Source organism: Myotis brandtii, unplaced genomic scaffold (genome assembly GCF_000412655.1).
Source record: "Myotis brandtii unplaced genomic scaffold, ASM41265v1 scaffold163, whole genome shotgun sequence".
NCBI classification, from domain to species: Eukaryota; Metazoa; Chordata; class Mammalia; order Chiroptera; family Vespertilionidae; genus Myotis; species Myotis brandtii.
This window is the reverse complement of record NW_005355962.1, coordinates 1,511,319-1,524,322: the sequence shown is the minus strand read 5'-3', so window position 1 is coordinate 1,524,322 and position 13,004 is coordinate 1,511,319. Positions and strand designations below refer to the sequence as shown.

The 13,004-nt window shown below is 35.7% G+C and overlaps 1 protein-coding gene across 1 annotated transcript in view; it reads left to right on the top strand.

Moving 5' to 3' along the window:
- The first annotated feature begins 2,208 nt into the window (after positions 1-2,208).
- The window catches only part of BANK1 (B-cell scaffold protein with ankyrin repeats 1), a 273,465-nt gene continuing 262,669 nt past the window's right edge, over positions 2,209-13,004 (top strand). Inside the window, exons 1-2 of the mRNA XM_005862305.2 lie at positions 2,209-2,221; positions 2,895-3,293. Coding sequence (XP_005862367.1) covers positions 2,209-2,221; positions 2,895-3,293 — 412 coding nt within the window. The remainder of the gene's footprint in view (positions 2,222-2,894; positions 3,294-13,004) is intronic.

Sequence of the window (13,004 nt, the reverse complement as noted above, 5' to 3'; positions counted from 1 at the left end):
AAATCATTTCTTTGTAATTTTCTGTTTGTTTTTCCTGTACTTTGGTTACCAGTTAGAAAAAAAATAAAGTATTGAATAGATACACATTTAATCTCTCTTCATTATGCACAAACATGAGGAAGACATGGGATCTTATTAAAAAAGAAAAAATCTACCATTTGAAGCTATAAATCTGTATTAAGAAGAATTTTGATTTATGATCAGTCTCATTCTTTTGGCAAAATGTAGTATAATCTATTATTGGTGCCAAAGCAATTATTGATATAAGTTATTGATACAATTACTTTCCAGTTTAAGGATTTGTTATAATATTTTGCAAGATAAATAAGGCATCATTATGAAATCTGAAAGAACACTTTATAGTAAATTTATAAAAATTAATATGGCTCCGTTTTGTTCCTACCATTGTGTAATATTCTCATTTACTTTATGTTGCTAGATTGGAGATTTGCATTTTAAATAATTTATTTGCAGACTTTAATCACAAATTGAAGCTTTCAGGAATGAAAATTCTGCATTTCTGTATTTTAGGTTCATCATTTATTGTTTCTTTTCACAGCCTATTAAAATTGGCCAACCTTAATGACGATAGAGCTCCTTAAATGGCAGAATGATGATTGCCATTTTATTTAGGCTAAGTGTATAAATGGAAGTGCATTGCAAGGCCAAGGCCAGTAGGCTCCTCTTGAGACTTGATAACTCTTGTTGGATTTATAGTTCAGATGTTACTCAAAGACAAGCTTGTATTTTCTAGGATAAGGGAAAAGAATACCATGGATATGAAAAGGCATTTTATTGACTTTTGTAGTTTGACTCAGTGCAGTTTTATACAAAAAGATTAGAAAGCAGCAGAAATACCAACTACTATTTTCATGGCCCTGACTTAACCTCACTGAGGCTCAATGTCATTATCAGTAAAATAAGAATAATAAAGCTAACTTCATGCAACTTTGTGACTATTAAATGAAGTAATGCATGTTAAATGCTTAGCAACACACCTTGGTACATGGGAAATCTTAGTAAGTAATAATTGAGACAATTAAAAATTAAAAGACCCAAATAATTTAATCTGTAGAAAAGGAAGGGTTGGCTTTCAATGCTAATCCTCAGGTTTTTAAAAACTGTCAAGCAGCGATTATTGATTCAGTGTAAGTCAATACAAATGTAAAAGGAAAACTCACTTTCAACATAAGAAAAAATAGCCATAAAGTATTGAGAAAGAGTAATTTTCTTGGGCAGTTTTGAAAGGTAGGTTATGATCGTCTCTGGAATTGATTTCTTATGATTGTCTTTCTATGGTAGTGTGATACCCAACCACGTAATGTGGCAGTATTCATGCCATACTTTAATATACCTTCATAGTTTAGTCTATAATTTTATTGATTTAAATTTGAGAGTCAAGAAGGAAGTTCTATAAATTCTTCATAGATAACTGCTCTTAGAGTACGTCATATAGTCTATTTTATCTTTTCCCTTGAGAGGAAATCAGATTCCCAGTAAGCTTTCACATACATGGCATATTTAGGATTAATTTATAGACTGCTTAATATTAACTAATCTAGTTCATCTCACTATAATAAATCTATTTGAATCTTTTAAATGATGTTACTGTGATCTTTGCTCTTTGAGGTTAAAAGTACAGACTGGAGTCAGACTGCCTGCATTAGAATCCTAATTCCAATACCAGTTTCATTTTCCCATCTGTAAAATCAGAATCACATTACTTCTTTAATAGGGTAATGTTGAGAATTAAGTGAATAATATATGTAAAATAGGAAAAGTCCTAGTTTATTTTAAGTACTTGGTACTTAAGGTTCTCTAATGTAAAAATATTATTGGTTTAAGTTTTACTGCAATTATTCCATAACTATACAGAAGTTACTCTGGCTAGTTATAATATCTCCTCTACTGTTCCTCAAACATAAAAATGCTGAATTATGACACTCTGTCTGTGTTTGTTCAACAATTTATTTAGCATTCAGGCTGGGTGAGACACTACATAGAGAATAACAACTATACTGATGATTCATACACAACTAGTATATGCTTCTCATATGTTTTCTGCCAGATGTTTTTTTTTCTCATTCTGTATATGTAAATATATTTTAAATTGTTGTCAAATACTGTTCAAGAAATAGTGCTAGGCATCCTGTAGGAATCAATGAGTTGAAAGAGAAAGCATCTGTCATCAGAGATAGTTTTTATATCATGAGAAAGACTGGTAGTTTTCATTGGTACTAGTTCTAGGGTGGGAGATAAGTTTAGGATTAGTACTTCCCCACTAGAACCTTCTATTTATTTTATCAAAATCAACTTTATAGTTTATGACAGGCAATAGTACCCTTTATTGGTTCTTTTTACTATTGAATTTCTTCTTATTTTTATTTTGTTGGTTTTCTGGGCATGGGAATTCTATAACCTGTCTTTATGTACCCATCTTGACCTGGAAGAAAAATTTTAAGGTTCTGTAATGTAAATTCTCTTATTCTCAGAATAATCTGATTATTAGGTAAAAGAAACAATGGATCAAAGGAGTTAAATATCATAATCTAGGTAAATTTGTGTTTACTGGCAGAGCCATACCCTAATTCTATAGAATAGTCTTCCTGTTCTACTGCCAGGCCTCTCACTTCCTTTGAGCATCTTCTAGATTCACATTTGTACAGTGAATACAGCGCAGACTTACACAAAGCATGAACTTTGTTGCATCTGAAGGATTAGTTTAATCTCCTATGATTATGATGGGGATAATATGAATTATATTTTTAGTCTCTCATATAAGAAATTAATATATTCCCTAAGGAGTACATTAAAGTGTTTGAGAAACAACAATATAACCATCTGTTAGCATTTTAAATATAAGAAAAGTAATATATTATTGTCTCTTTTTCCAGAAAATACAAAAGACATCCTGATATTATATGAAGAGGATGCTGAGGAATGGGCTCTGTACTTGAGGAAAGTATTTTTACATATTGTGAAAAGAGAAGCAATCCTGTTGTACAGCTTGGAGAATTACTCTCTTCGGGATTTGGAATTGCTGAGTTTAAATTCTTACAAATGCAAACTTTTGATACTATCAGATAGCCTGCTTAAAGACTTAACTCCAAAGAAATGTCAGTTCCTGGAAAAGGTGCTTCACTCACCAGACAGTGTGGTTACCCTGCTGTGTGGGGTGGCGAGTTCAGATGAGCTCTTCAAGTTGTTAAATGTCCCTGGAGGCAGATGGGAGATCTCAACTGAGCAGGGGCCCGAAGACTACATCTCTGTAATCGAGAGCATCATATTCGAAGGTAGTGTTACCAAATCTTCCTTATCTATTTGTTTTTATTTTTGTCTATTTATTATACTTTTTTAAAAAATCTAAAGTTTTTTAAAGAATGAATATCTGGATGTTAGGATAAAAAAGAAAAAATGAAAGCGAATTTATTTAAGAGTATATTGCACTGTCCTCAAAATGCATAAAGGTTGTTAATTTTTAGCAATATTCCAATAAGGGCTTATGGGTTGTTCTAAAATGGTTCATAAATATATTTCTTAGGGAAGCTTATATAAGATTATACTTGGCTGAACAAAAATGCTATGCTAAGCTGCTAGAAGCTGGTTTCCTACTTAACTTGCTGTAATGTTACCATGCAGTAGCAGTCCAATGTTTGAAGGTCTGGTTTAGAACTACAGAGCTTTTGTTGTGTTGATAATTGGATGATATCTATTACTGGCATAAAATACTGTTATTTTTATTAACTTTAAAAACAAATTTTGTTTTAATCATATATCCATTGTGTTAAAGAGCAAAATGCAAGGGCTCCTTGCATTAATTAATTACAATTCCATGTCACAGTCAAAGCTCTGAGGCTTATAATGTTAAAGCTTCGCCCTCCCCCGTCTCTTCTGCTTCAGGCTTGGTGTGGAAGGGCTGCCATGGTCAGCCCTTCGCTGCTTTTCTCAACCTGCACTTTCCCTTTAACTCCTAGTGTTCCAGCTGCAGGAAAGAGGTGGGGTTCTTATTGCCTAGTGGCTATATAATCCATGAAGTGTTGGCTCTTTTTCTTGGAGTATGTTTCTGGGTTGTTGGTGATCCCCTCATTCAGTGAGGATGTCCCGCCTGCAGTTACGTAATGAGTGTTTCCTCTCTTCTAAGCATCTAGTGTGGCGGTCCACCTTCTATAGATTCTAACTGTGGGTTTCCATGGCTCCCTCATGTGTCTCTTTTGATCAAAGTCTCTCTGAGGTATCTCCTGGCTGGTCCTTTCTCTCTCTCACCTGGTCCAGATCCGTCTTTAAAACCATTCCTTTGTCTTTTGCCCTGACAAACTGCACAGGCAAGCCATTCCCAGCATAGCCACCACCATCCTGCCTCAGAGCAACAGTGCAGTCACAGCCTCTTGCCTGTAATCATTTCCTAACATGAGTCTCAGTGTTCTATACATCCAGAGTCCCAGCATAGCCACCACCATCCTGCCTCAGAGCAACAATGCAGTCACAGCCTCTTGCCTGTAATCATTTCCAAACATGGGCCTAACATGAGTCTCAGTGTTCTATACATCCAGAAAGCACATATCAACCCCCAGTGGTCTGCTGGCAGCCCTTATCACTATGGGTGAGTATGGTGATATCCCTCAGGTTTCCCTGTGGTGGATGGGGACTCATAGCACATTAATAACTCTCCTTAAAAAAATCCTCTTTCTATTTTCCAGCCTTCCAACATCTCCAAATTCAATGTTTTTAAAGCCTTGTTTAAGTAATCTATTGTTGCCTAAAAAGCTACCCTAAAATATAGCAACTTAAGACAATAAACAATGGTTCTATCACCGATTCTATGGGTGAGGAATCTGGGAGCGGCTCAGCTGGGAGATTCTGGATCAGTGGTTGGAGTCAAGCTGTCAAGAGCTACAATGGTTCATAAGCCTCCACTGTCCACTGGGGGAGGATTTGCTTCCAAAAGGACCTTATACTGTTGGCAAGTTTGTTACTGAATTTTTAATCATCTCTTGGTTGGGTAAGTCCCCTCTCCTAGATCCCTGAGGTCCTAGATTCCTGAGGGAGGGCCATTGGCAGCAATGTTTCTGAAGTCTTGCATGTTCAAAAGTCTTTGTCTTTTATCTTGTACTTGAAGTACAGTTTGACTGAGGACCATGTTGCTCTTCTTTCTTCTAGCGTTGTAGGATTTAGGGAGATCTTATTTGCCTGGCTAACTAAAGGATTCTTCATTTGTGTTTTAAATCTAATGACTTCACTGAAATGTTATCGTAGCACTGACTGTTCTGGTCTAGTTTGCCCAGAGACCTGGCTATTTTTGTATCAGTCCCACTCCCTCCCCAAGATATAGATTCAAGTCTTCTTTTAGTTCAGGAACAATGTCTTGATTTATATCTTTAAACATGTGAACAATCTTATTATGATGATTCCTTTTATGTGTAGGCTGAATTTATTTTATTTATGATACATTCAAACAATTCATTTTGATTCTTTATCAATATTCATTACTTAGTTTGTATTATCACATCAGGTTTTGCTGTCTTCTTATGTTTTAAGTACTTTCTTTCCCCCTGTATACTGTCCAATTTATCTCTCACTTTTATGGTGCTTTTACTATTTTCCATTATACTGTTTGGTTGAGCATTGAAAGTTTACAATTCATCTCTTATTCTTGTCTTGCTAACTGCTCCTTAACATCTTGCATTCTGCAATATATAATTGCTTCAAAGAGGTGGTTGCTATTTATTACATTTTAAAAATTCACGGTGAAATGCTTGGTCACAATTTTCCATTTCTCTTATGGCAACATGCTCTTAGTTGTGTGTTTCTGATGTGCCATTGGTTTTATTTTTTTCTCTTTCTCTTGTAGAATCTTTATATAGATCCTGTGGTTGCTCAGTTTTGTTTTGTTTTTGTGCCACTGAACAAAGTGAGTTTGTGTGTTTTTTGTCTAGCCAATGTAGGTAGGCAATGTGGGCTTTTGTTGTTTGTTCTGTTCCTTCCGTTTTTCTGCCCCACAATGAAAGACTTTACTTCTCTTTTTCCACATATATAGATTGCTTTCTGCAAATATGTCTTTTCTGTGTAGTTCCTCATTTAACCCTACTTTCTCTGCTTTTTGGAACCAAACTGCTTTCACAGATGCTTCCACCTGAAACTGTTGCATTATGTCTACAATATAAAAATGTGTGGCCCCTACCCTTAGAGGGAGGTAGGTTTGTTAGCTCTTCTTGAAACCTGCAGTTTCTAGATTAAGTCTTCAAGGTTTCTTTCCCCTGTTTCCTACTGCACATGCTTTAGCTCATCATCACTGGTTTTGGAGCCACTCCATTAATCTGGAGGTCTAGAATTTCACTGTTTTCTATTTTCAGTAAATAGGACATTTGCATAATTGTTTCTCATTCTTGATCTTTGGAATGATTTTCAGGAATAGAAAGGAGAAATGTTGACTATACAGTAAAATTTTGAAACTGGCAGTCCTCAAGTTTTTTCTTTAGTTGGTTATGTCAGTGGAGTTCTTGTAAATCTTCAAATTATTTTCCTATTGATATTTAAATTAAAATAACCTCATGCTTTATGTAAAAACCAGGATTATTTTGAAGACATCATTAGCTCTCATCTTCCCACATTCAAATTTTAGACTCTATTTCATAGAGTAACTTAGATGCACCTACCAATTGAAAAACACACAATGTGCATAAGCAAACACATTAAAAAATGATAAAGTTGTCTTAACTATGAGCATGCAATCAGAATGTAGAACTTTAAGCAATTTACAAACCATGCATGAAATAACTTTTACATATGGGTTGGGAACCTTGACAAAATCATACTAATTGCTATAGTTGTGTTGAATACGTAAAGTCTAGTTTTTAAAAAATGGGTGAAATAAAATGAAAGATAATGGAATTCAGTTTTTACTGTCCTTTCGCTACTTCTCTATCCCATAGAGAAATTATATAAAAAAGAAAGGGAACTTATTACTTAGAAACATGACATGATAATGAGAATAGTCATGGAAATAACTAAATGTTCTAATATCTTAATATATAAAGAGGTAATATGCAAATTTGGCCGGGACGCCAAAACGAGACGACCAAACAGGAGGTGGTTGCGCGTGCAGGTGATGCCCGGAGCGGAGACGGAGACAGAGACGGGGAGCCTGCCCCAGCCGGTGCAGCAGCTCCGGTGCCCGGAGTAGACACAGGCAGGGAAGCAGGGAGGGTATGGGGTGGAAATCAGGCGTGGGTCCCGGCTGCCTATGGCAGTGGTCTGGCCTGACTTCTGCAGCGGCCTGAGGGGTGCCTCCTTGCACAGCAGGAGGCGGGGCGCCTCCTCGCGCGATTTCAATCGCATGCTGTGCCTCTAGTATTTATATAAGAAAGAAAACTCAGAAAACATTTTATATGTTTAATATCATTATTTTTGTTTTGAGGATTTTATTTCCTTTTTAGGAATTAAGAAAGCTAAATTTTCTGTCTCTTTAATTCCCAAATTAGGATTAATACAAACCTATATGTGTTTCCCACCTTTTTGTGTAGTATAATTATTTTGACCATTGTTCATCTATTTTCTGTCTTCTACTTCTTTATTTTTTTGTGTCTTTAGCTCATTGTCTGCTTCTAGTTTGTCCACATGTGTAGGTTTCATACAGCATTGTTTATCTGTATACATAAAAGCCTAAGCAACCATTACGACTGAATGACTGGTCGCTATGACGCACACTTACCATCAGGGGGCAGATGCTCAATGCAGGACCTACCGACCACAGTCCCTCCCCCTGGCCGGCCGGGTGGTCAGTGTGCTCCCACAGCCAACCTCCCATGGTCAGCAGCCGGCCAACCTCCTATGGTCCCTCCCCCCGGCCGGTCCCTCCCCCCAGCTAAGGCTCCAGGCACTGGAGAATCTGAGTCTGGGAAGCCTGTAGGAGGAGAACAACCCTGACGCTGATCAAGACAGAGTAGCACCTTGGAATGGGCAGAAAGAGCAAGGCAGCAGCCTAACTGCAAAGACGTAAAGCAAGCACCACTGCCATCTTACCTCTGCCACCCCGCCACGCAGCTTGTCCTTCTGCCCCCATCAGCCACTTCTAGCTCAGCCCCGTGCCTTCCCGGGCTCCTAACTGCTGATTGGCTAGTGCTCCTATGGCTGTGTGCCACCATTGGCCTAAGTCAGCTACATATCATGCTTGGGAGTGGAGCCCTGAGAAAATGTGTGGCCAAGGTAGGAGAGAAGACCTGTCTGTCTGTCAGCAACTCTGCCCCGGGGAGAGTGAGGCAGTCCAAGCCTGGGCAGTGAAGGAGAGCTGGCGTTCACGCCATTTTGGGGTGCTCTGTCTGTGGTCTTTGCTTGCCGCTACCTCAGCACATCTACACAGCTAGATCGGGGCCTGCTGGCCAACCTTCTGCAGCCTCCCTCCCTCCCCACCCCCCATGCACGAATTCATGCACCGGGCCTCTAGTATGTAATATAAATGATCTGATCTCAAACTTATATGAAAACAATGAACATTTCTGGAGTGTTACCATTGTGAATTTTGTTGTTTATAAATCATCCCCTTAAAAAAATGTTTACCAGTTTCTGTGAGCAGGGCACATCTGATGAGTCTCCTTTCTCCCTTGCTCTTAGTCTTCATTGTTATATCTTTTTTCTTTGGACCTTTGCAGGCACTCTGTTTTGCTCTCAACAATTAAGTCATTTCTCTTTATTTTATAAGATTTATTTTATTTATATTTCATATTTATTATATATTTAAATATTTCATACTTGTTGTAGTTTATTTATTGTCAAATTATAGATGTAATGGTAGTGGGAAAGTTGCTAATTCTTTCATAAATAACCTTAACATTTTAATTTTGTTTTCATATTACAAAACCAAAGATTTAAAATTTTTAGCTTCATTAAGCATAAAAGAAGAAGTCTAAAATGAAGAATAGCTATGTTACAGCAGAGTTACGAGAAAAACAAAACAAGAACAGCAACCACACAACAGAAACAAACTGTACAGAAGCCATTTGCTTTTCTTTCCTTCCATCTGAGCTGTAACCTGCTGGAAGAGCTCTGGTTCCCTGGTGAATGAGGCCTCATGGCTTTTCAAATGAAGTCCATCCTTTTTGCATGGTCTTTCAGCTCCTGCAAGGTACGGCCCCAGCAAAGGTGTTTCTGTCCTTAGTGTAAGCGTATGTTGCACACGAGGATAATTGCATCCCCTCCCACTGAACAAACACAGCCTACCATTTCTACATTCATACCCCTGTTGTTTTCAGTGGAAATCCCAGCTCTCCTTCAAGGTCAGCTGAAAAGCTGCTTTATCAGTGAATTCATCTCACAGCCTTTCTTCTTGAAAAATATTTTCTTCAATCTCTAATTCTATTACATTTTTATTATTGTTCACTTATGACTCTCATTACATTCTTTGTAATTATTTTTGACAGTTCCCTTTCTTCTCCCTATTATTTTCTGTTTTAAAATGTAATGCTGGTGACTTTTTTCCTAAAACATTTCAGCACTCCAAACATTCAAAAAATAACAGAAGAGTACAAATTGTGTGTTGTTTTTTTTAAAATATTTTTATTGATTTCAGAGAGGAAGGGAGTGGGAGAGATAGAAACATCAATGACGAGAGAGAATAATTGATTGGCTAACCCACAGTAGGAATCGAGCCTACAACCCTGCTTGTGCCCTGACCTGGAATTGAACATGACCTCCTGTTCAACCACTGAGCCACACAGGTCAGGCCAAATTGAGTTTTTAAGTGCAGGTTTATAAATGTTTTGGGTGCATTGGGCTTTTCACTTTTTTAATGATAAAAATTTCTGTGTATTATTGCCAAAAATACACAACCTTAGACAAAGCATGAGGGGTATCAAACAAACCTAAATTAGATTTCACAAAATAATATTTTTTTTTGTATTTTTCAAATATATTAAAGTCTAGAAACTAAAAGAAAGGATGAGTTATTGTTCCAGATTAAATTAATTTAAGGTTGCACAAAAACTACATATAATATTTAATCCTGAATTATACACTAGACTAGGAAATATGGCTATAGTTAATATTTTTATAAACAGAAGTTCTTAATATAGTTATATATGTCAATATTTTTCTTTAATTTGCTACTTTATATCCTGTCTAGGAAATCTTTGCCTCTTTTAGGTCATACATACATCTTCTAAAATTTGAAACTTTTGACTTTTCTTATTAAATTATGGCATCCATATGGAATTAATTCTGTGTGCAATGTGTGGTTAGATGCCAGATTATTTTTCCCATGTGAATGAACTGTTCTTTGAATGTTTCAGTTGAATATATATAACAGTTTGGAACCACTCAGGTTTTCTATTTGAGTCATTTTTGTTGTGTGTTTTTTTCTAAGAATTTGCTGATTTCAATTGTTTTCTAATCATTGACATAAAATTGTTTATAACATTCCTTTGTTTTTCGTAACTGCTCTATATGAAATTGTGTGCTCTTTTTTTATTTCTAAAGATCATTCATTTGTGTCTCTTTTATTAAATAGCAATTAATCTTCCCAGAAGTTTGTAAATTTCATTTTCCCTTTCAAAAGACAACCTTTTGAATTTTTAAAAAGTATTTTTTATCATAAAATTTTATTTATTTTGTATTATATTTAATATTTATTTCCTTTTACTTTCTTTGAATTTTTAAAAAGTTTAGCTCTTGGAAATGTACCTTATTGTTTTTTATTTTAAAAATAAATATTTAAGGCTATAATGGCAAAGTACTTCATCTATATCCAACAAATTTTTACAACTTTTTATCATTATTATTTAGTTCCACATATTTTCTAATTTTATTTTGATTCCTCCTTTTAGAAATAATATAAATAAACAGAAGTATGAGCTTTAATTTTTCTTTTTGCAATTGATTTCTAAATTTTGTTGCATGGTCAGAGAATATGGTCTATATTATTCAGGCAGTTTGAAATTTAATGAGTTGTATTTGACTAATTTTTGAAATATTCCATGTATACTGGGAAAGAACACATCTCCATATTTGGTATGTGTTGTTATTTATGTCCATTGGATAAGCTTGTTACTTATATGGTGTATATCTTTACATTCTTTTATTTTGAACTATCTTTATGTATTTACTCTATCTTTATATTTATTAGGGGTATACAGCTGGATTTTTAATATTCAGTCTTAAAATCTTAGTCTTTTAATGTGTAATTTAATTACACAATTATAATACTTGATGCATATAGATTCAATTTTGCCATCTTATTTATTGCTTCCTCTTTTGTTTCATTTTTTTTTGTTTATTTTTTTCTTTAACTTTTCTTGCTTTCTTTTGGATTGAGTTCCTCCCCACTCCATTTGTGTGCTACTTTATTCTTTCAGTGATATCCTGGAAATTTCAAGATGTATACTTAATGTAGCCATTAAATTAGCATTATTAACCATTTTTAATTATTAGTTATATTTAATTTTCCTTTTTATTAAAAATATATAAAGGCCTTTTGTAATGCTTTAACTTGAATGATCTCCTTTTCCAGTTTTATAGGATAATTATTCTATCTGACATTTTTCCATGTATTTGATTTTTAGACAATCAATATTTGTTTAGTTTAAACCACTTATTTACACTATTCTTTATATGCCATTCTTTCTTTTATACCAAATCTCTTCCTGAGATAATTTTTTTCCATAAAGCATATATTAAAAATTTATTTTAGTGAGCCTTTTTGGTAATAAACTAACTCAGTTTCTATTTTCATTATTACTGGAAATAGGCTCAGTGGATATAGCAGTTGGGTTATTTTCTCTCAGTCCTTGAAAGTATTATTCTACTCTCTTCTCATGTCCATGTTGCCATTAAGAAGTTGGTTATCTGACAACCATTCTTCTATAGTCAACTTTATTTTTCTCATTAACAACTATTAACATCTCGTTGTACTTGGGTTTCTTCACTTTTATAATGATGTGTTTAGATATTTATGTTAAAGTTTATTCTGTACATAATGATTTTAGCTTCTTAGATCTGAAATTCCATGTATTTCCATAATCTGAAAAATTGTCAGGCATATCACTTTCTAATATCTTTTCTCTTCTCCATTTCTCCAACTATCTCTTGGAACTCTGAATAAACACATGTATGACTTTTTCATTCTCTCTGCATGTCTCTTAACCAACTTTTCACATTTGTTCTCTCTTTGTCCCTCTTGCTTCATTCTGCTTAATCTCTTCAAATTTATCTTTTGGGTAACAATGTAATGTGGAACTCTATCCACAAAAATCCTTTGAGGCCAGATTTTAATGTATTTTGCTGAACAAAATATATAGGTTTGTTTCTGCCAGGAACTTGAATATCCACCTTGCCTTGCAGTTTTTGGCAGTTTTTTAGGCACAATTTATCCAGGTCCTAATTCCATGTGAATACTCTTAGTCTGGGAAATCTCAAGAAGTAATCTCTATTTTTCTATTCCACCCAGAGCCAAGGCTGAGAAAAAAATTTGTTTTTGCAAGTTTAGATGTCCCAATTTATAGGAAAAATTTTGGTCTGATCTCCCACTCTGCTCATGCCTCCCATGTGTCCTCTCCAATGAGTATGGAGCACCTTCAAACCCAGCATCTCTAAGAAGGGGCAGGAAAACTCAGAGCACATATGAATTCCAATGTGTTCCCTTAGTACTATGAATTCATACCTATTTATCTTTTGGTCACTGAGAAATTATTTTCTTTACTTTCAGTCATTCATGAATGAAGAATTATTGTTATTGTTACATTACTAGTGGTCCGGTGCAAAAAATTCGTGCATGGGGGGGTGTCCCTCAGCCAGGCCTGCACCCTCTCGCAATCTGGGACCGCTGGCTCCTAACTGCTCACCTGCCTGCCTGCCTGATGACCCCTAACCACTCTGCCTGCCAGCCTTCTTGCCCCCAAATGCCCCCCCACTGGCCTTCTCACCCCCAACTGCTCCCCCTTGCTGGCCTGATTGCCCCCAACTGCCCCCCTGCCAGCCTGATCATCCCCAACTGCCCCCCTTGCCGGCCTGCTCGCCTC